Here is a 23,558-nt window from a genome sequence, read left to right as displayed (position 1 = left end):
TTCCAAAGTGAGGGTAAGCCGCCCTCGACTTGTGCTAGGAGCGAGATATTCCCGGCGGTCCTTCCTGCGCTGTGACCCGTTGATTGAAATAGTCAAAAGTGGTGTAAGTGAGCCCGTAGCCGAACTCGTAGCGCGGAGTGAAGTCGGCCGCCTCAAAGGCTTTGTAATGGATCAGGATCCCCTCGGAGAAGTCAGCCTGTGGGTAATAGGCGTTCTTCTCACCCACATGGACGGCTGGGTGGAGGAGTAGGCCGTAGTCGGTTTCCTTCACAGCAACGGTACACGGGGGGCGACCGGACGGGGACTGCCTCCCATACATCACCTCAGTCAAGGCACCACCGGTGTCCCAGGGGGAGGTGATCCACCAGCGGTCAACAAGACGGCATTACGAATCACAACCATGGCATTGTTGCATTGGTCCGCGACGTTCTGAATCAGTTGATCGGAGTACGCATCGCCCTGGGAGGACCGGTCCCAGCCTTCGGACGACTGTTCGTTCACGAAGACGCCACAGACTTCGCTCGCAGGGTTCACGTGCGGGGCGGCAGATGCAAGGTCCCACGCCAAAAACGTCCCGTCACGTCGAGTCTGTCGCTGGAAAGCATCGAACGGCGCATCGATATAGGACGGAGTGTTCGAGCAAGAACCTCCACCGGAAAACAGAGTCCCAGGCCACCCCGGGGCCCCGGTCGCTAGGCTGACGGCTGGTAGACGAAGTTCGACATCAGACCGGCGTCATCGATCGCCGACCAGTCCGGATACCCAGACTGTTGTCAAGGCCTGTCTACCAGAGGCTTAATGAGGTGATCCGGAGTGTGACGCGGCGCGGCCACCAAATCGTACCCAAAGAGAGAGACGAACTTGGGCTTGCTGAGCAGTACAGCACCGGACTTCTTCACCAGCACGTGGCCTTCAACGGCACTCTGGAAGCGGGTCTTTTTCGATGCCGGATCCCGAGCCTCTATCGACTGATATGGCTCGAGCAGGTTGACCGGCATGCCTGACTCGGGGTGTTCTAGCTCGGCATAGTTATACCAGGCCGCAAGGATCCTCGTGGCAATGTCGTCCAACCGAGTCAAGGAGAGTGATCCGTTACTAAGGCCCGCAGCCAACAAACCGGGGGCCCAGTACATTGAGTCCGGCATGACCATATTCAATCCAGCGGTGGTACTCGATATACCGCTATCCGTGTACCAGTCAGAACCAACAAACCCCTTGGAACCCTAGTTCACCCTTTAGAAGGCTGTTTTGACATCCATAGCTATTGTTGATTCGGTTATAGCTACACATCACGGACCCAACTCCAGCTTTCACGGCATCCTAAAAGGGCCAGAAATAGAGTTTGTGTAGCGTTTTATCGTCCACGTTCGATGACACCGACTGATTGAGCGCACTCGGGGCGAATAAAGGCGAGTTGCGACCAGTCTCTTATTCGTTGCGGATGAAGTGCTTGGCATACGCTATCACGAACTCTTATAGTACATGGATGATATCTCTATTTTGTGATACGGATATTGATCTTAACTTTGATCGGAGTAAATCATTCTAGCTTAAGGTGACGCGTAGGAGATCACAAATACATGTCACATATGGCGCCTATCTCTCTAGTGGCCATACCCGTTTTCAACGAGATAGAGTAGCACCGCATAGCCTGCGGCAACAACTGCGGCAAATCCCAACGTAGCAATAGCACACAACCAAAGATCCTGAGGCCAGAACAGCAGGCATATACCTATATTTCGGAAACATGAGGTACTACTCGTGTAACATGCTCTACTTGGACCGTGCGAATTAGTGGATGCTACTTTGTATAAGGGGCTGTTATCACGTACTGAAGCATGTTGCGGATATCAACATCGGACCCATATCCCCGATCGGCGTTCAAGAGTGGTATAACTGAGAGTAAAAACGAAAAACAGGCTAGAAAGACAAGCATGACCGCCGGCATAAGCTCATAGAGCAGAGAAGACCGGGGCTCCACGTGGAGAACCCATGGTAGAGTAAAAAAGCTGGTTACGTTAGACGAGTGCCAAAGAGAAGGGATCTATCAACCGTGCCTGATTTCTAATAGTAAAGGACATATCACGCGAATTATAGGTATCAAATACTTATATTTTTCGCGGGCTCCTTCGTGGCTGGAAAAGGCGTGAGATGGCAAGGCCGACGGCATGTATGGAGAAAAGGGCGTGTGGTTCAGGTTTACGAGTTACACGGAAATTATCTAGAACTCGAACTATGAAGAATCACTGTACGCACGTCCCTCAGTAACGGCTTTCCACCAACTGCGCCCGATTTTACGCATTCATAATGAAAAATCAAGGGAATCACTAAATAGCCATAGTACACTTACTTATGAGAGTTTAGCCGAATTCAGTAAGCATGTCTAAATTAGCAAGAAATTTGAATAAAAGCAGCGCAAAATTGTATCAATTTTGTTAGTAAACCGAATTGAATTCACCTGGATACGTCTAATATCGGCGCTCAATATGACGCCATAGCTCTGCCCCTCGTAGACCTTGCTGGCGCCTAATTGGGGATGCCATGGTGCTATTCCCGTAGCCGTATCGGGTGGGAGACAAAGTCCAATCCGGCGGTGGCGCCCAGTAAGCGCGAGGGTGGATACGATGCTATTCATAGAGGTCTAGGACCCCCGGACGGCATCGGCAGTGCTATTTGCAGCCGGTGAGGCTATTCGCACAGCTATAGGATGCACGATATTGGTGATACGGGAGGTACTTCATTTGACTAAGTGGCTACATAGTAAATGGAAGTACCTTACGCACTGATCTTCAGAGCGCCAAACCTGTATTTTTACTATACTCAATGTAGTAGGAATAACCTCATTACAGCTGTTTAGTGATTTCCATGGCTGTGTAGTAACGCCCAAAATCAAACAATACCGTGTAATAGTGACTTTGTTCAATCTATGCTAGACAATACGCCCTCGGCAATTCCACTACATCAAAATGCAACGCCGATCCCCGTTAAACTGACTGAAAGAAACGGAACGTCTAAATTGACCACTCTAAGAATGCGACTAGTTTACTCGACACTTTAGAGCAAACTATAGAAATAAATTTAGAAAATCCAATTTAAAAAACCCAAGTTAGAAAACCCAATTTAGAAAACCCAAGTTAGAAAACCCAATTTAGAAAACCCAAGTTAGAAAACCCAATTTAGAAACCCCAATTTAGAAACCCCAATTTAGAAAACCCAATTTAGAAAACCCAATTTAGAAAACCCAATTTAGAAAACCCAATTTAGAAAACCCAATTTAGGAAAGTGAGTTCGGAAAATCAGGCGGGGAAAATAGGACCCTGCTCCTAATTAGTAACAGTCTATCATTGTATTACATCGCGTGCCCTAGAAGACAAGTGCGAGTACGATTGACAGGCGAGAGGGAGTCGACCCGCTCCTGGAGTAGAGTTTCGGAATCGTGTCATGACGGTTCATAACCATGTGACAGTCGTGGCCCAGTATTTGATCACATGATAAAGAAACAATCCCTAATCCCTAGATACGGTAATGTCGCAGGAAAAGAAATTTCCAAAATCTCCTATCGCTCTACCGAAAAAAATACTTTACTAATTCGTGAGCAAGTCACGCACCCGGCCGAAATGCTTGGGCCCAGAGCTCGCGAAGGTTATGAAGAAAGAAACCCTTAGGTCTTCTCTCTTTACAGTACCCGCCGATATCATTCAATCAATCCTAGTCTACGTCCCGTGTCAATACTTTCAAAATATCGAACGGACTTGCTAAGAGCTTAGAGAGCTCACGATCCCTATATGCTGAATTATTTACGCGGATGAGCCAGCGCCTTGTATTCCTAGCACGAGCAAATATTAGCGAAAATTTGCAGTTCAACATGAGATTTGTTGTAGTACCGACGATAGTCTCAAAGATACCACGATTAACGCCCTTTTAGTATTTTACTTCGATTCTCCTCCCGATCGTGACAGTCTGAGGATGATATATTATCTCTGCCACAACCCCTAAGCTCATCCGAGGGGCATTAAAGCGATTGTTATGGCTCTCGTCATCTAGAATCGTCGTCGGGGACCTCATGCTTTTCTCCTAAGATATGGCGACTCTAATACCATGTCTCCTACAACGAAAGCCTTGCCCTAAGCACGCTTCACTTTGATTTTTCAGTCAGTTGGTCTACCTGCCCTTTAGAAGTTTTGGAACCATGCCTCGTTGTTACTGTACAGCTACTCGTGGCAATAATGAACCGTTTATCCAGCTCAAGCGACTTCTGCTTAAGATTTGCAAAGACGTGAAAGTCCATGAGACAGCCGAGGCAGCTCTTCCGTCCGGTATGGTAGGAATTCTATAGGAGATATTAAGCAGCCTTGAAGTCGACTCTCATGCCTTGCTAATAGTATATTTAAAATAAGCAGTGGGTTACGGAAGCGTAAATGCTCCTCGGTTCCTACTCAAACTTGAACCCAGCACGGTAGAAGATGCTACGAACTTTCCGTACGCTGTACTGTAACAGCCCAATTGCTTGGTCTATTTCCATATGACTTAGTTTTCTATACCGCGCGGTGCGAGATACTGGAATTTGTAGTCACATAGGAATCTCCTTGACATCAAATGCTATGCTTCTATTCAGCACGGATTATTCTAATATCATTCCCCAATTTCAACCGTCTTTGACCGCGCATATATTGCATATATCTACTGGACCAGCTTTGATAATGGCGATAACAGCTTTGGTTCGCTCAAATGCAATGAGCAGAAAGGTCTCAATGTCAAAGATTTCATAAATCCGGAAGTACCAGGCAATAAGCCAGACATGACATACAACTATAGAAGGGATAATTAGGCGCCAAAGGATCCACTGCATCCGATTGTTGCCGGTGTTTGATAAATGATAGGTTCTATTCGGGACTGTTGCGTGAGAGCCCCTTGCGTCGGGCCCACGATATCCCGTGCTGGACATCGCACACAAATATCGCCTGGCCTTCCCCTCCCTCGAAAAGAACATCGCCGTTTCGAGGGAGAGCCGGGCTCTCTCCGCGACGGTTTCTTCAATAGTTCCTTTTACAATGGTGCGTCATAGTTCGGTGGCCCCCAGTCTAACCCCTGGGGGACAGACCACCCTGGGCTCCTCGATCTATCCACCAGAGTACATATGGAATTCCCTCTCCGACTCCCAGCAGGACTCATTCATCTCTACTGTGTCCGCGTCCCTTGTTGCGGGCGACGGGCAGCGCAAGCGCCCACGTTTAGACCTCACTGCGGAAGAGGATGCTGACGACGTGGAATGGTTCTCTTCCACCGCCGCATTTGTGACCTTGCTAGGGCATATAAATGGCAGGACTGTATCCTGCAAATGGCCCTGGACCACCACCAGATGGTCGTCGATAAAGGCGACCTCACCGTTTCTCTTAGCGATTGGGAAATTGGGAAAGCCCTCGAAAGCTCCTACCTTCGCCCGGACAACGTGCTCCCAGCAAAGACAGCGCCGGCTACCCCAACCACACGGTCAACGCGCTCTACCGCTGCCCCAAATAATGACACTGTCATTTGTGAAAAATTCAACTCTTCTGCTGGCTGCCACTGGCGAACATGCCACCGAAGACACGTCTGCTCTAAGTGCGGCAACGACCATTCCGTGACAAGCTGCAAAGTAAAACCAGTGAGTTAGGAGCACGCCGGGGTCGGCCCTGGTATAGGTCAAACCTTGTCGCCACCAACTAGCTGGCCAGCCCCGCGTCCCAACACTTCTATTCAGTTTGAGGTCTTCGACCCTTCCCTCCCGCCTCTGCGTGATTCCGCTTCTCCCTTCATTGCTTCGGCGTGGAAAACCCTCCTCGAACGCTATCCTGGCAACCTAGGGACTATCTGCAGCGGCATCCTTACATTCGGCTGCCGCCTCGGTTGTACGATCCAGCCAAGATACCGTCGAACTCCTAATCACCGCATCGAGGAACACTCTCTTATCACCCAGAAGCTCTCTGATGACCTATTATGTCGTCGGGTGCAACCATCTACTGGCCCCGTCGTTGTTTCCCCACTAGGGCTGGTGCCTAAACACGACGGGAGCTGGCGCCGTATCCATGATCTTTCCTACCCGCCGGGTCGCAGTGTCAACGAGTCCATCCCCGACGCTGCTTCTACTATACAATACATATCTATGGATAACATCTTCGATCTCATACGCACGTCTGGACGAGGATGCTATATCATCAAACGCGACATCAAGGATGCCTTCCGTAATATCCCAGTCGCCCCCGCTGACCGGCACCTCCTAGCCTTCTCATGGGATAGCAAGACATACATGGAGTGCTGCCTCCCATTCGGCCTTTCAACGGCACCCTTCATCTTTAACCTTTTTGCTGAGGGCCTTAACTGGCTCCTAACCGCTTACTTGCCTTTGGCCTCTATCGCTCATTACCTTGACGATTTCATCGTTATTTTTCCTTCCTCCGTGGGAGGTCTCTCTAAAGCCCTTACCGCTTTCAATAGCGCATATATTCCTCTCACGGATGCGTTAGGCATCCCACGGAATGACTCGAAAGACGCCGCGGGTACCGTGGTCAGTGTCCTTGGGGTCGAAATCGACACGACACTTCTGCAGGCCCGTATGCCTCGCGATAAGCTAGCACGCGCATCTTCCGAAGCCGCGTCGCTACTACAGCTAGATCGTGTCTCGCATAAAGCTTTGCAACGTGTAGTCGGTTTCCTCCAACACTGCTCAATAGTTATCCGTCTCGGCAGAGCCCGCCTTCAGTCGCTCTACAGCGATCTCGCATCCTTCCCGCCTCACCAGCGCTCCGTCCGCCGCCTATCCCATGATAGCCGCGGGGATCTCGCGTGGTGGAGGGACACTCTCCCGTTATTTAACGGCATCCATTTCTTCGAGAAGAGCCGCCCCCTAGTTGCCCTCTACACAGACGCGTGCGACTCAGGTCTGGGCCTCTTCTTCTTCTATGCGCCCTCATGGGACTCCGCCAGGGACTGGATGTCTGCAGCGCCTCACCTGCCTTCCACCCATGCGGCTATTGTGGACGCCTCCTCCGCCTGCGGCGACGTGGCCCACATTAACATTAAGGAGGTCTCTGCGATCCTGCAGGCCTTCCTCATACACAGCCCCCATTGGGCTCATCATCGTGTCCTCGCTTTCACGGACAGCGCCGTCGCGTTTCATGGCCTGTCTAAGCAGGCACTCCGTGGGCCGGCTCATCGCTCTCTGCTCATGCTTTTCAGCATAGCAGCCGCCCTTGACATCGAAGTCCAGCCACACTGGCTTCCTTCATCGGAGAACCTACTAGCTGATGCACTGTCCCGTTCCGATTATAGGATCATCGCTGATATTTGCCCACAGTTGACGAGCTCCTTTCCCTTGCTCCGCCAGCCTGGTTCTCTCGACAGCCTATTTTCGTGAATGCTGGCCATGCAAAGTTGGTCTGGAATGGCCTTGCAGAGGGAACCAGAAGAGGCTATCGCTCTGCGCAGCGCTCGTACACCCGTAGCTGCGCTATTATCGGAGTGCAGCCCTGGCCAGCCACTGCCCCGTCGATCTGCACTTGGCTTACGGAACGCCTGCTGGGCGCGGGTAGTTCCCCACCTGTGAAGCCCGATTCAGCTATGTCTGAGCTCTCGGCTCTCCGCGCGTATCACATCGATAACGGTCACCTGACACAATTTTTGACCTCCACGCAAAGCATTTTCGTCGCATGATCGATGGCGCTCGTCGGCTGCAACCGCCCCGCCAAAAGCGGATTCGCAACCCAATCTCACGCGCCTCAGTCATAACCCTTTCAGGGAATATCTCACATATCCCTGCCCAACCGCTGGGGCTCTCAGCGGCCCAGAAAAATGACCTTAATCTTGCCGTGGCCGCCCGCGTTGCCTTCGCTGGATTCCTTCGGGTCGGGGAATTTACATACTCAGCTGCCGACCTTAGAAACACTCAAGTCTTCGCTGCTACTAAGTTAACCCGGGCGGATATCAGGTTCTCCCCCACCATGGACCACGTCCTCCTTACCTTGAAGAGAAGCAAGACCGACCGAAACCACGAAGGTGTCAATGTTGTCCTTGCAGCAACAAACGACGCAGCCTGCCCCGTCGAAGGCCTTTCTAAGCTATTCCTCCACGACTCACAGCCTATGTCTGCCCCCTTGTTTACGCTCTCCTCTGGCCCCTTCACCTCATCCGCCTTCCAACGTGCGGTTATCTCTAAGCTCAACCGCGCCGGGGAAGATACCACGGGACTTAAGGGTCACAGTTTCAGAAAAGGGGCAGCACAGCACGCCCACAACGCAGGCTTAAGAAATGACCACATCCAAGCCCTCGGGAGATGGTCATCCGAAGCCTTCCGCCTTTACTTCACAACACCTACGACAACACTGTACGCCTGGAACCGTCAATTCCAGACCGGTCATCCAACGCCGGTCTCATCTTCCATACCACCAGCCCCTCCACCATCCTCTTTTGGCCCACCGGGTCATTTGGGCCCGCCTGCAGCCCTCACGGCGCTGTAGCCCTCCGTCAACGAGGCCTACATCGCCAGTGTTCAGACCGCAGGTGCCCCGTGCGGGCCAAAATATCTCATCCGTCTCCATTTGTGCCAGTGTAGCAATGGTTAGAATAGATGATAGGTTCTATTCGGGACTGTTGCGTGAGAGCCCCTTGCGTCGGGCCCACGATATCCCGTGCTGGACATCGCACACAAATATCGCCTGGCCTTCCCCTCCCTCGAAAAGAACATCGCCGTTTCGAGGGAGAGCCGGGCTCTCTCCGCGACGGTTTCTTCCCGCCCACCGCGGAACCCCCTCATGTATATACCACGTATGCTCTCGCATAGCTATTTTTCCTCCTAGAATATACGGAGTGCCACGGGCCCGCCTGCAGCCCTCACGGCGCTGTAGCCCTCCGTCAACGAGGCCTACATCGCCAGTGTTCAGACCGCAGGTGCCCCGTGCGGGCCAAAATATCTCATCCGTCTCCATTTGTGCCAGTGTAGCAATGGTTAGAATAGAACAGCCTTCACGTGTCGGTCGATTAGATGAATTAGTCGTGGATCCTCAAGGACATGCCAAATGATCTCTGGTTCCGGCCCACGGACTAGTTTAGTTTCATCATTTCCACGGCTCACGGTCCACGTTTTGTCACCACGCAGCATATTGATTATATGAAGATACTCAAACACCTCAAGGTAGATTGCTATTCCTTTATAACAGCGTGGGTATCTTTTTAATATAGCATATTAATTTGATTTATTTATGGACCGTTATTCTGTGGGCTTACGCTCATTAATAGATCAGTTACACTAAGTATAGAATATGACCCCATTCTCTTCAGAAACGCGACAGTACGGGACTAAATCCTATGTTTGGTGCCGCTTTGATTGGAACCAATCACCATTTACGATTACATTCTATTTTGAGTTTCCAAGGCGGGCCTGGGCTTATTTAATTTAAAAATTTTAGATCTCGTAGTCTCCTCTAGCAAGTTCATCAAAGCTATGACTATCTGGAGAATTTGCTATCGAAATAAACATGTCCGAACTTTCTCTACAGCTACCCGGAAAGAGACATTAGACCAACCTAAACAAGACGGCAAAAGTAAGCTGCCTGAGCATTTGGCACGTACACAGGGGGCCACACTCGAGTCATCAACGTGAGCTGGGCCGGGGGAATTGGCAAATCTCCGTGATCCATCCTTTTCACCGTTTGTTTTGTTCATTTTGAATAACTCCCTAACATCAAGGACCAACGTGACACCCGTGGGCACAAATGACACAACGGGCGCAGTTTTTTCTAAGCCAATTCTCCGGTTTATTTTCTCAAACAAGACCTACAATGAACTGAATTGTAAGGGCACAAGAAGCCTTCAATCTGTACCTCTTGCTTGCCTACTAAATATCCGCATCCTCGACGCTTTGTTCAGTGCGCTAGTCCGCTAGTCCGCCTACAGAGCCATCTGCATATAGCTACATATCAATCAGATTCATCTATCAATCACAAAACTATCCGCCTAAACGCCAGATGGCTAGTTAGAGCACCCTATCCCCTGATAAATTTCAGGCAGCCCAACCAAATTAAACGAATAGTCCATCTCAAGGTTCTCTAGTGTGTAATACCGTAAATCTTCACCGTGCAGCCACCAGGAGCCTTCGGTGTCGAGGGCTGTGCTTTCAGTATCCTCGAACGAAGGCTCCAAGTTCTTGCTTATAGGTGAACTGAGGACTTTTAGTTCCGTCGAGGCTTCCTTCATCACAGGAGATTGCTTTCGGGGTTTTCGAGGTGAAAACCGATAGTCTGGGTGCGCTTCAGCATGACGGTGACGCTCGATATCGGCCAGCATTTTATATTTCTGCTTGACATCAGGCGTTTCCATGTTCCAGCTCCGCCCTGCGATAATGGATTTAACGGCTTGGCTTTTATTTCCCTGGAGCAGATTCTTGATGCGCGGTGCATAGGCCGACTTATACAGGATGAAGCAGTTCCTTGGCCGTAACACTTTGCCATGTTTGTCTTCCTCTCTCTTGCGCTCGTCAGGCGATCGATGTACCCATGTGGTCATATCTTCAATGGGAATGTCCGTCATGTTACTGCTCAGCGGTAGCCCTGAATGCCAGGCTGCGAGATTGGGCATATTCCCGTACCAAGGGGCTCGCTTTTGAGTAGACATGCGAACTCCTTCCTCTGTTTCCTCTGAACATTGAGGCCAGTGGTCCGGGAATGGGAAAATTGTCTTTTGCTTGGGTTTCTTCGTAGATATCGTCATCATCGTCGTAGCTTAGCCTGCTGTGGATTTCGCTCCAACTTTTAGCATCACGTAACATCAGATAAGCCGAGAACTCACTTGAGACAGACTTTTAAAGTAACACAAACAGAAGGTCAGGTGCAGTCACGAACTATGACTTCGAGGTTATTAGTGGTCATAGCATATTGTATTACCTGGAACTCACAGATGATATACCGGCTGCCCGCATCAATTGGTTGTTTCCGCATAGGTAGGAAAGAAGGAGAAGGAAAGAAGAAAAACGATCTTTACACTGCTTATAAATTTGCAATGGTCCCCACTAACATACGCTACGATGATGATTCTACCCTCTAGGGTTAGTTCACACTGTTCTAGCGTGAAGTGGCTACTGCCCTTCTATTGGTCGGATGTTGGCGACAATGTATAATGTAGCAGGTGTTCGATCCCGTTATATTCCGACTTGCAATGTAGTAGCATGCAGTTACGCAACCCTTAGGCTAAAACTAACGCGCTCAGTTCGCATCTAGGATAAGGATCAGTGAAAATAAAAGACTGCAAATACAAGCAAATTATTTCGCGGTGCGCATCAAATGACACACTAACTCATATTCGATGTAAGGGGTGATGTGTCTTATTCCACTGCCTACTACTTGATGCTCAACACTCAAACCGCCACGCAGTTTTCCTGATACACCAGAAATTAGGGGGTGCGAGTCCTACATATTTGAAGAAAAGTGCGGCGTTTCTGGCGTGATCGGTGCATTCGATGCGTTCTATGGGCTCCACACCCTTGGGACCCGGGTTTTGCTTCAACTGAAGTACGCAATGCTGCTAAGGGTGACCCCCAGCTCTGGTTGTCGGCGGGCGTACCACCGCTCCTTGGGCGAGGAGCTTGCAGGATTCCAAATGCAAGTCTCGTCGTCAGTGGCCGGAGTGATGGGGCGAGAAATACCACGTGGCCGGGCTTATAAGATCCAGGAATACTATAATTCAGTCAAACAAGGTCGTTTACTACCAAGTAGAAGCAGCGCCGGAATTGACACACCATGAAAGCCAGGTGAGGACGCACAGGCCTAGAACGCTATGACCTCCCAGGATGCGCCGCCAGAGGCGTCTTCAGGACATCGAGATAAATTATTTTATCCCATGCTCATGGAGTATCCAGGAATTCAAGCCCGGGAAGAAACGGATTCTGTTATTTAACGTACCGCATTGATGAATGAGCAGCGCAACTGAATGTCCATGCGATGTTTTTACGTACAAAGGGTTTTACTGACTGAAACTTTTGTTCACATCAGGTTCATTCTGAAGCAGGGGCATCTGTTCAAATTGGGTTAATTCACAGGCTCCCACTTAAATTAAATATGCTGGCGCTAGAGCCAACCAAACTATCAAGTACCTTAAATCTGCATCCACTAATCAAACCTATTAATAGCCATAACATCGGGTAAAATTAAACATCAAAAACACATATATGGATGTCATGTGTATATATTTAAGCTGGGTTCTCTCTTCAATCGCAAACTGGAAGAATGCCTTGCACGACCTACCTTTTACAGAAAGGATTTCTCTACTTCAGTCCTATTTTAATTGAATGCTTTGTACGTCCCTCTTCACACGCTTTTTACTACGAATTATATATCATCCACATATTTTGTAGCTTTGTATACCTGTCAATCCGTTCACTTTATGTTGAGCTAGTGCAGCAATCATCCTAATAATTCTACCTATCGTTCGCCACTGTCCCACAATACTCGATTCTTCCCGCTAAGAATCTTCATATGCATCATTGGAGAAGGTCATCCTTTTTTTTTATGTTTTTGCTCTTGTGTCCTCTCGAATGGAAAGAATCCCTCATTGTCCAAGAGCTGTACATGATCGTGAGGTACAAATTTACTGTAGCGTTGAATAAGGTACAAAGAAGCCAGAAACAGGTAAATTTAATGAGACTGGTACAGAGAAGTGCAAAACCAGCTTCACCAATTTGTACTCTTTTGTTAGTCCTGCGCCCCACAGCTAAGACTCTAGCCTGAAAAATGGGTGCTGTTTAGTGGGGTATGCTATGTACCCTTTTTTCTGCTGGCGTAGAACCTTCAAGATGTAGTCACTGACTCAGCCATCTAGAAATGTGGCAAACCACAACAGAATAGGCTGTATGGGATCTGGAACCTCGTGGAACATAATGGCACGTTCTATTACTACTATATGGTGATATAAATTCTTGCTTTTCTCCCAGGCCCTTCTTTTATAAAGAGATAAGAAAATAGAGGAAGGAATGAAAACGGAAATCATTGACGCCTGCTATGGACGAAATCGTAGAAAAGAAACCCGCCCTGATGCGTGTCCCAAGGCAACTGAATTCCCATTAATCGCGGAACAGCTAGGTCGAAAGTCAGGAGGAAGCCATAGTACATTTTTGCCGTTCAGGTTAATCCACTGTCCTTGCTCAATGAAGATCGCCAAATTTCTATAGGTTGAACTAGAAGCATGATTTACCTGCTCGGACGGAATATGGAGGGTGCCTAGATTGGTGATTAGATATGTACCATCTAGAGAAAATTCGAGTTCTTGGATCATTGTCTCGGTGTCCAAAGTTTCCTGCAAGGCGCCCGTCGCCGTGTCCCAGAGCCGCACTGTGTTATCACGAGAACCAGACGCCAGCAGCCGGCCGTCGGGCGAGAAGGCCACCGACAGAACCCATTCCGTATGGCCCTCGAGAGTCTGTTGCAGGGCGCCCGTCGCTGTGTCCCAGAGCCGCACTGTGTTATCATTAGAACCAGACGCCAGCAGCCGGCCGTCGGGCGAGAAGGCCACCGACAGAACCGAGTCTGCATGGCCCTCGAGAGTCTGCAATTCTGCGCTCCAGCTTTCTGGAACTTGTGGGAATTGGCAGATCCAACTAGGAAGGTCTGGTTTGAACTCCCTATGGATTATCGTCCTTTGGGGTGCAAATACCAGTCCTGCGCAATAAATCTGAAGCGGTGCTTCATCGGCTATCTGGTGATTCTTAAGAAGAAAGCGCTTTCCATCATGCAGAAAATCTGCCATAACGGAATTGTCGTCGCCCTTTATCTATTAGTGTAAATAAAAAATGGCTATCTACCTATTTCACTTACTGGTAGAGTCGTATGGAGGAGATCAAGCATACCCACCGCCTCCGATATAAGGCCCAGCAGGCTCATCGCTTCCACCCAGTGCAGAAAATGCTTCTGGAGAAATATTCGCACATCTTCCATCTCGGAAGATAAAGCCTGACTTTGGTCGAGATGGTGTATCCAGTAGCGACAAGAATATTGTAATTCTGGTGGAAGATACTGGCGAATATGTTGAGGGTCGATGTCTCCCCTACGCGTTCCTGGGCTTGCTAAATTGCAGATATCTTTCTGTAGACGACTCCGCATGGTTTTGAGACACGACTTAGCAATGTCTTTATGCTTTCTTGGCTCATCCACATAAAACTTGGTCCTAGGCTGGACTAAAAAATCCCGAAATGATAGATGTAGAATCCTAAGAGGCCGATCTCGGTCATCGGGAATGCTTAAAACCGATCGGAACGAATCCAATCGATTGCTGATCTGGTCTGCTCCTATCCCAAGAAATAGCGACAGTGCATTTATAGAAAGCGGAACAGCAAGAAGGATGATGACACCGACTATGTCCTGGAACTCCTGCAAGAGCTGCTGCTGCTCCGATTCATCAGATTTATCACTCTCTTGATCCTCCAGTAGTCGGGTCAGAATTGGCAGGTAAGTCTTATCCATTCTTGATACGTATTTGGCTTGGTTCGTTAGAAGCTCTGCGAGGCGCAATTTGGGTTCCCATTTTGAATTTTCAATGTAACGGCAAACAGTGGCAGCCGAAATAAACAGTGGAACGGACATCGTGACCAATTCTTGGATGACGTCATCGCCGGGCCAGTCTTGGGAAATATTTCTGTCGTATTTGATCTTCGCAAAGCGGTCCTGTAGGAATAGATGTATGTCGTGTTCTGTCACTTCTTCGGGTATATCATGAAGAGCTAGGTTCTGATATTCATGATCCGTGATCGTTGAAAAGCCGAGGCTAATTGGGACTTCAGGCCTGCTAGTCAAGAAGATCCGAAGGCGAACCGCTTTAACCTTCTGTAGAAGAGGCAGTAATTGAATTATGGTTCGAATATCTTGATCATTTTCACATTCGTCTAAAGCGTCGATCACAAACACAGCGGTTTGAGGTTGTCGTCCGACTTGGTCAACGTTGAGTAAAGGTTGAAGGAGTAGTTTCTCGAACTGTTCCTTGAGCGATTTTGAGGCAACATCGGGGTCATCGTGGAGTGCCTCTTGTATGCCAGACCTCAGCTCAGAAATCCTCAGCATTAGTTGCCTTATAAGTGTCGGAAAAAACTTCTTCGCGTTCCTTCGGTCCCCTTCACCCCTCTTAAAGAAAAAGCTGGCGCCGAGATAATTGGTGTTCTTGAACGACCTTGCCACAGTCCGAGATACGGTGGATTTTCCTGTCCCAGCCATTCCCTTTAACCAAAAAATACACTTCCCGTGCGGCGACATCGCCCATTCTGTAATCTCGTTGAGAAGCACTGTTCTAGTGCCTAGAAGACATTCATCCTCATTTTGGTTCTCAAAGGAGTCAACTACTGCCTCTTGAACAGTCGGCAACTTCTCCCAATCAATCTTTTGGCCCAAACATTCTACCGTCGTCAGAACCGTTCTATTCAAAGTTAGCGATAGTGCACTTGACTATACCCAACCGAATTGCACGCTACTTTTGCGTCCTGTTGAGACTAATCAACACCTGACTAACTAGACACTGTCAGCACACTGTCGCGAGTGAAATTCAGGATAAAATTGAAAGTCACACTAGAATATACATTTTATATTCTATTGGGCCACGAGAGAACCACATGAGCCTATAAAATCAAAATGGAGGGCTCTAACCTTGTTGAAGTTCCTGAGCTACTCGCTCGGCCCAAGGGGGCATGGCATCCACACGTTGCGGCCGTAGAACCAGGAGTAGCTCTCGTGCATACGTAGCAGCAGCGAGCGCAGCATATTTGTGCCAGACGTCATTCTTATGCGAGTCACAATAATCGCAGATTCCACGAATTATCAGACATGGTACATTGTTCATGAGACCCGCAGCTTCCATCTCAAAGCACAGAATGTTCAGCTCTGGGTCTTTCGCATATGTATCCCGCACAATGGCATCCTTGAGTACAGAGTTTCCTGACGCGATATTTCCGTAGTGAACATGGAGTGTACGGTGGCTCCGGCGCTCTGGGCGATCCACTGCCGAGTGTGAATCACATTCGTCGCAATTGTCTCCATCCACATGTGGATAGTCTGCGGCATAAAGCCGATCAACGGCTGGTTGTTGATAATCTTCCATATCATCAAGACGCTGGAGATGTTCCGCTAGTCTGTCTGGCTTCTTTTTATCGCTATACAGTCTGCGTATCTCAGGAATAACTCCTAGAAGTTTCTCAGGCGGCGCGTTTAGTTGACCTGTCTTCTGAAACCGACCATCTTTTAACTTTCCCAGATCATATTGTATCACTCCGCCGAATCCATCTTTTGGTTGGCTCACGACAACATCCCCCAATCGGATGTCATTTCGGGTAGTTGGTGCGCCGCCTCCGATGCCCACCATTAATGCGAACCGCACGTGTGGAAAGGTCCGGACCATATCTCGAGCAACACGGGCAGCTGAATTGGTGCCATACCGACCGGCTGGAAGACAACCAATGACCACATGATGCTTCGCAATACGACCGTAGACGTATGTGTTATCGTCGTTGTCTTCGCTTATCTCCGGCCCGGTGAATTCTTCGTCAAGCATACGGCATGCACAGAAGTACTCTTCTTCTAGGGCACAGATCCATGCTACCGTGTAGGAGTCCGTTGAATCTGGGTCCCGTTGCTCAGGTCGATTCATTGGATCAGTAGAGGGAGGAGCTACTGTTTTCACGTTGTCGGTTGTGTTTCGATATTTTTTGGAAGATTTGCTGTCTGGAGAAACAGGAAATGCTTCAGCTTGAGGGGAAAGAGAGGCAGGCACCAAAACGGGTGAGGCTGTGTGAGGATGCGTTTCTATTGGTGCTCGAAACCAGCTGATCATTTTGTAATATTGATGCCCAATAACTAGACGATTCGCTATTAATAAATTTGGCATCAATTAACCTTACCTGAATGAGGGCACAACAGCCAAAACCATACGATAAGTCAGGGATTTTATCTTGGGCTGCAAAAGCTTCACGTCAATGTCACCAAAAGGTTGGGCTTTTCTGGCGAGATAAAGAGGGGTAAGTTGTCGGCTCGACTATCGGCCCGAACCGACCCAGAGCCATCTCGTAGCCCTGCGCCCCTGGCCACCTCAGCTTCTTCGGTTAACAGCGCGACAAGGACCATTATGGCGCCCCGACTTGCACCCTCCCAGCTTGTGATGATCCGCGATATGATCAGCAGCAAATCGCTGACTACTTCTCAGATGGCCGAAGCGGCTGGCTGCAGCAAACGATCAATCATAACCATCAGTTCCAACCTCCGAATGTTTGGCGACGTCCGCGCACCCCTGATTCCGGGTGGCCGTCCCCGTGTTATCACGGCTGTCATGCTCGAAGCGCTATGTGACCATTTGCTAGAGAAACCAGAATTATACCTGGACGAGATGGCAGAATTCTTATACGATGAATTCGAGCTGCTCGTATCCACGTACACCATCGGTCGGGCTCTTCGATCGCGTGGTTGGACTAAGAAAGTGGCTCGACGGATAGCACAAGAAAGAAATGCGGATCTGAGAGATTACTATCTGTATCAGCTGTCAGATTTCCACTCGTATCACCTAGTCTACATAGATGAATCAGGCTGTGACAAACGGGCTGGCTTCAGGAGGACAGGCTGGTCTCCTCGCGGGGTGGCGCCTGTCCAGGTTTCCCGTTTCCAGCGAGATCAGCGGTATCAGATTCTCCCCGCGTATTGCCAGGATGGCATTTTGATGTCACGAGTCTTCCAAGGATCGACTGATGCTAGCATGTTCGAAGACTTCATTGAACAGCTTCTCCATCATTGTGGTAGATGGCCAGAGCCAAAGTCTGTCCTAATTATGGACAACGCGTCTTTCCACCATACTGATCGAATCAGAGAGCTATGCTCCAATGCCGGTGTCAAGTTGTTGTACTTACCACCGTACTCCCCTGATCTAAATCCGGTCGAAGAGTTCTTTGCAGAGCTCAAAGCATTTGTGAGACGAAATTGGCAGAAACACACGGGAGAGGGTTTTAAAGATTTTCTTGAATGGAGCCTAGATGTCGTAGGGGCTAGAGGAGAAAGTGCACAAGGTCATTTTCGACATGCGAACGTGGAGATTGAAGAGAAATGAAAACAGGTGTACTGTATATTGCTGAGGAAGCTTTTGACGAATTTTTTTTTTTTTTTTAAGATTAGCTCCACAAAGCTTCTCCATTCCAATGTTTTTTGTAGGCTAAGAGACCGGTAGGCCAATATGGAATTTTGGAAAAATATTGTCTCTAGTGACTTCACGCATTTTGTTGAGATGTACGATTGGACTAGCTGAATTGCTGCAAACAAGCATCCGAATCACGAGATTGTTTAAGTCTGAACCCCAATATCAAGTACTTCTCCACCTATTTATAGTGATAAAATACAGTAACCGAGGGTTCAGTGGAGTATGCAATTGTTAATAATGATGAAAGGTCCACCACTGCCCTAGCTTGCCCTTGCACATGAATTCTGAATGTGATATGCCTGAGGCACGAATGCTGATATCACAACACATTTCTATCCGACAATCCATGGCCATGTGAAGCAGAGTGCTTATGACATAATGTATAAGGTCCATTTAGATCTACCCATTTCTCAAGCTAGCGTCTTGGCGGTGGGGCCTAGAATTAAGAGAATAGTATGAAACGGTGAAGCTGGTTTTGCACTTCCCTGTATCGATTTTGGCTATCTAGCCAAGAATTTTGTGCAATGTCAAAAATTAGGATACTAAGGAAACGAGCTAGAACGGGCAACTTTATACTACTTCGCGAGACATACAGTTTGCTCGCGCAAAGTAGACATTTCGACCTTGTCATAACTTCCATCAAACTCACTCAGTCCCAATGTTCGGTACACTTTCATTGAAGCTGTGGAAGCTATTTTTTTCCCTTTTTCTCAAATTTAGTGACAAATTAAGATATCACTGGAACTTGAACCTTCCGTCTTTGAAGTGTATTCCTATGAGACACTAAGCGGCAAAGTAGGATTTCAAAACTGATTTTTTGAGCTTTCTTGGCGATGAAGACAAATCTAGACACGGAGACACAAGATGCCTTCTTTATACCTGAAGAATCCATGAAAAATCATTTTCCTCGGATAAGCCTTCAAGAGAGCCCTTTTACTTCCATTTTACAGACCTGGGAAAGAGCCGCATCCATTCGTATGAAATTTGTAGCTAGCCCAAATAACTTTAGTACGTACTCAGCCCTTGGCAGGCCTTGGTATCTCTACACAGTTTGTGCGTCTGTCGCAGGTCCGAGAACGTGAGACCTTGTCTGGATCACGTGATGTACTACCAGTAGTAGAACTGAGCCTTAATTAGTTCTCTGTCTCTTTGTCTCCTCTGTCCTTGATCCGTCCGTCGTCCCTGTTCAGCCAATATCATTGCTCGATGCTTCTCTCTATCCACGATCTTTATAGACCTATATTTTCTGTTCCGTGGTCTATCTTTCAACTCCTGGCCGCTGTCTTCCCATCTACCAATTTTATAATATCTGCGACCATACCCTTCTTCGAGGCTTTTCGTGGGTTAAGATATGACAGCACTACACTCCGATCAGCTTGAAGCAATTTATCTTTGTGCAATAGGTGATCCTCGACTTCGTCCGCAATGTATTAGAGTCACTCCAGGTGGACGAGCTTGCCTCAATGACGTGTCGTTAGACAGTCGCACCATGGCTAGCAGTGAAATACTTGCCATGGAAGCCGATGGTTATCAACCTTTTTGGTGGGATATCTTGAGGATCGCTTCTTTTTTGTTGTGTCAGGATTGCAGGTCATGTGAAACCTGCGATCAAAAGAATGTAACACGGTGGCTGGCTGAGAAGCCACGAATATCACGCCCTCTTTTGTCCTTGTGGCAACCGACTATACCAAGGCTTTCCGTGAAATAAGAAAGAATCCCCTCCAGTCGCAAAATTCGGCATCTCAAATTCAAATCCTGTTGGGTTGGTTGAACTTCACGGCTAAGCCACATGGACAGAAAGTCTATCTAGTCTAGTGCTTTCCATAAGTTTTGATTGTGATCTTTCCCGGGACTCTCCTCCCCCTCCTATGGTTCCTGATATAGAGACAGCTTTTGAGTTGTAAATCTAAATCTCTACCGTTGTGAAGTAATGATTTATTATTGTTCAAATTTAGCATTTTACTCATAGCATCTCTTGATCCCAAAAAGCGTTGTGAAACAACGAAAGGTCTCAAATGTAGGTTACACTCCGCGGTACAAGTCCTCGAATTACTATTCCATGTAGCGATAGATATCTAGCGATGGTGGCCCACGAAATGAGAGAGGACTGTTAAACCCTGCAACTACTCAAATATCTGAATATTGAATTAGAATACGCGCTCTAGGTGCTCACCCACTAGAGTCTGAAGGATAATTTCCTCTAACAGTGTACCTTAAGAGCAAATCATCTACTGTTTCAAAAGAATGAAGAAGCGAAAACCAAAACACTAATAAAAAAGAAAACAACAAAAGAAAATCACAAAAGAACGCAAAAAAAAAAAAAAAAAAAAAAAAAAAATTAAACATAGAAAAAAATACAGAAAAAAAAAACAAAAAAAGAATATAGAAAAAAAAATCCATTTGCTTAAATTAAATTGAAAGATTAGACTGCTCGATGCTCAAAATTATCCATTCAAATGCTCTCACGACTGTTCTAAAAAGCCCCAAATCGTTCATCGACGATAGCTCTGTATAAATTGACAAGGAAGGCTATTCTAAGAGGCGGTCTATCAGAGGATAGATCAGGTGTATATTCTGTTCATTAAATTAGAAGACATACGCAAGCGCCTCGATGACGTAAGGGAACTATTTAGGTCCCAGGATCAATATTCTAGGCCTACGAGGCGGCATGAAAATCCTAAATCATCTCGCGGTAAAGTCAAAGCGCCATAGTAATCACCACTTGTCCCAAAATATGGCGTCCCCTTTACCAAAAGCATACTTCCCACTGGTTCTCTCTCGAAGACTCTTTTCTGGTTAGACGTACCTGTATATCCAATCGGGTTCTAAGGTTCAAAGGTGATCGACCGGTCATCGATTCGAGTATGGTCTTTCTAGTAGCTTCCCACGGATGAAGATACCATTCTGTCTATTTAAAATGAGTTAAGAGTCCCACCCCTCGAGTAAATATACATGCTGCCAGGTAGATTTCGCGGTCAAAATTCGTCCTCAAGTTCTCCTTCTACACCATCAATCAGATCACATCCAACAATGGGAGCGTCGAAGCACAACAATCTGAATAAAGTCAAGGTTTTGATGCTTCATGGTAGCGTGTCCTTGGGGGGTTGTGCAAAATCCCTACTATGGCTAACCCGGTCTTGTAGGACACAACCAATCCGGGCTTTTCTTCCGATATAAAACTGGATATCTAGAGAAGATCCTAAAGAAGAGGCTTCAAAGTTCCTCTGCCTTCTCAGATCAACTCGCCGTAGAGTTTGAATATCCCTCGGGTCCGTTACACGCGGATCCTGACTGTCCCCTGGAAGGAAGCAGTGACCGATGGGCATGGGGGCACGGAGACCACCAAACTGATCGAATCAAGGGCATAGAAAACTCAATTCGCTATATTCTCCAGTATCTTCATGAGAAGGGGCCATTTATTGGGATAATGGGGTTTTCCTCGGGAGCTGCTCTCGCTGCCATCGTGACCTCACTGCTAGAGCGAAGAAATACTATCACTGGGATGGATCTACAGGTATAATCCCTAGTCATCCGTTGAAGAGAAATACTAACTTTTGATTAGATCAATCATCCATCACTCTCCTTCCTAGTCTGCTTTAGTGGATTCAAGCTTAACCATGCGTTTTACAAAACGGTTTATCGTGAGAAGATTCAAACACCGACACTCATTGTCATTGGGGAAGTTGACACTATGATCTTTCCCAGTGAAACTCTTCAACTTATGCAACAGTGTGAGAATGCTCAGGCATTTTTGTTTTGGGGGGCGCATCAGATTCCGCGTAACAGTGTCAATTTTCCGTCTTTTTGGGGCGAATTTGTTCAAAGTTCTCTTCAAGGGAAAAAGAAACTGGATAAAGACGATAAAAGTGTCTGGGTTGATGAATATTTTCCCTATTTCTGTTTTAAGTACAATAGCTTCAGGTCTTGAATCTCGATTTCGATTTGTATAAAGTACGCTTCTGAATTGATTTGAGAATTCGCCGCATTCCACGTTTTTTCTTTGGTTAGCAATCTAAAAGACGGGTTATGTTGTATCCCTTATTAGAGTTAACCTGGTTGGTTGTTTCGGGAGGTCGAAGTTCGTTATATGATAAGCTGTCTATTTGTCTGAGGATTGATCAGGAAAGCGCGACTCTACGATCCCGACGGTCAACCATTGAAACCTTTGACCGTACAATCTAACAAACTAGCGAAGAAGGCATTATGGCGAGGTACCTCATCTTCTGTACAGGACCGAGTTCTCTGGGGCATTTTGGGAAACTTGTTTTGCCCAAACTTTTTCAGTCTGACACCCGAGGCAAACATGCCACGTCAGGAATCTAGGCATCAAGCATGATTGCATTCATGTTATCATATCTGAGGCTACCCACGTACCTACTGTATTGTCCTAGGCCAGGAGCGACATGATCGCTTTCGTTAGGCGAGGCGGCCGGTCTGGTCCTGAGCTCGGTTATCGGAGCTCTGGGCATGGAAGGGCTTGAGCTCCTACTCCAGAATTCTTACCCCGAAACCCTGATCAAGACCGCCCGCCAAAATGTCTCTATCTCGGCGGGTTCCTATGAAAATGTAACCTTGAGCAGAGACAGCTACCAAAAGACATGCTATCGTGATTGTAGAAATTTCCTTTCTTTGAAAACTAGACTATGAAGGCAGGTTGTAAGCGGACCGCTAGCACTGGTCATATGACGATTTGGCGGGAACATAATCATAACGAGTAAATATAGGATTTTCTGCAAGCCGACACGAAAAATCAAAAGCCCTCCATTCTTTTAAATCGCCTTTTCACATATGAGTGGAGCGATATTGGAAGCCTGCCGGGTTCCCCTGTGAATGCTGGGACTGAGGACCGCCGGGGGGCATACCACTCGATGCAGGTTGCTGACCATGAAAAAGGGTCTTCGCTACTTCACGAGACACAGCATCCCGTATACTGAGGTCGTGCTACAAGGCGTATTAGCATGTGTCCTTCTAAAAATTGATATGGCTACGCAAACCTCATACAAATGAGCGCCATATGAGATGACAAGCTCATATGAGATAATTCGGTCATAAGGAATTTGGTTCTCCTCGCCGGTGTGATTGAGGAACTGAGAGTAGCTGAAATTTGGATTGGAGCCGATGCCTCCCTCTGATTGTGGAGCATAGTATGAAGGAAACCCGGCATCGTGACCATAGCTAGAGTGCTGTTGAAGGTTCGAGGCAGATGGGTTCGGGACAGACGGGTTCGGGGCAGATGGGTTCGGGGCAGATAGATTCGGGGCAGATGGATTCGAGTTCGAGACAGATGGGTCCGAGGCAGCTGGGTTCGAGACAGAGGGAGCGCCGGAGGTGCCTGTGGGCGTGTGATCATACGACGTCGTGTTGCTCTGAGTCTGATCCAT

General features: G+C 47.8%; 5 protein-coding genes across 5 annotated transcripts; all 5 read right to left on the bottom strand.

The window, feature by feature from the left end:
• Positions 1-34: 34 nt before the first annotated feature.
• N7446_010711 (beta-glucosidase) lies at positions 35-1,145 on the bottom strand (the record flags this gene model as incomplete). The annotated part of the gene is made up of 4 exons (XM_058519454.1): positions 35-304; positions 337-704; positions 763-784; positions 834-1,145. The coding sequence occupies 4 exons, from the start codon at positions 1,143-1,145 to the stop codon at positions 35-37; spliced, it is 972 nt and encodes a 323-aa protein (XP_058368292.1).
• Positions 1,146-10,002: 8,857 nt separating this feature from the next.
• On the bottom strand, positions 10,003-10,743 carry N7446_010710 (HMG-box domain-containing protein; the record flags this gene model as incomplete). The annotated part of the gene is made up of 1 exon (XM_058519453.1): positions 10,003-10,743. One exon carries the CDS (start codon positions 10,741-10,743, stop codon positions 10,003-10,005), a length of 741 nt encoding a protein of 246 aa, XP_058368291.1.
• Positions 10,744-13,084: 2,341 nt separating this feature from the next.
• Positions 13,085-15,074, bottom strand: N7446_010709 (WD40 repeat-like protein; the record flags this gene model as incomplete). Its single annotated transcript, XM_058519452.1, has 3 exons — positions 13,085-13,099; positions 13,216-13,785; positions 13,836-15,074. 3 exons carry the CDS (start codon positions 15,072-15,074, stop codon positions 13,085-13,087), a joined length of 1,824 nt encoding a protein of 607 aa, XP_058368290.1.
• Positions 15,075-15,645: 571 nt separating this feature from the next.
• On the bottom strand, positions 15,646-16,830 carry N7446_010708 (uncharacterized protein; the record flags this gene model as incomplete). The annotated part of the gene is made up of 1 exon (XM_058519451.1): positions 15,646-16,830. One exon carries the CDS (start codon positions 16,828-16,830, stop codon positions 15,646-15,648), a length of 1,185 nt encoding a protein of 394 aa, XP_058368289.1.
• A 6,129-nt stretch (positions 16,831-22,959) lies between these two features.
• On the bottom strand, positions 22,960-23,558 carry N7446_010707 (uncharacterized protein; the record flags this gene model as incomplete). The annotated part of the gene is made up of 2 exons (XM_058519450.1): positions 22,960-23,118; positions 23,172-23,558. 2 exons carry the CDS (start codon positions 23,556-23,558, stop codon positions 22,960-22,962), a joined length of 546 nt encoding a protein of 181 aa, XP_058368288.1.

The sequence above is a fragment of the Penicillium canescens genome (assembly GCF_028828765.1).
Source record: "Penicillium canescens strain IBT 15451 chromosome Unknown utg000007l_segment0_segment0, whole genome shotgun sequence".
In the NCBI taxonomy this organism is placed as follows: domain Eukaryota; kingdom Fungi; phylum Ascomycota; class Eurotiomycetes; order Eurotiales; family Aspergillaceae; genus Penicillium; species Penicillium canescens.
The sequence above is the reverse complement of the archived record's forward strand: the minus strand, read 5'-3'. Positions and strand labels throughout refer to the sequence as shown.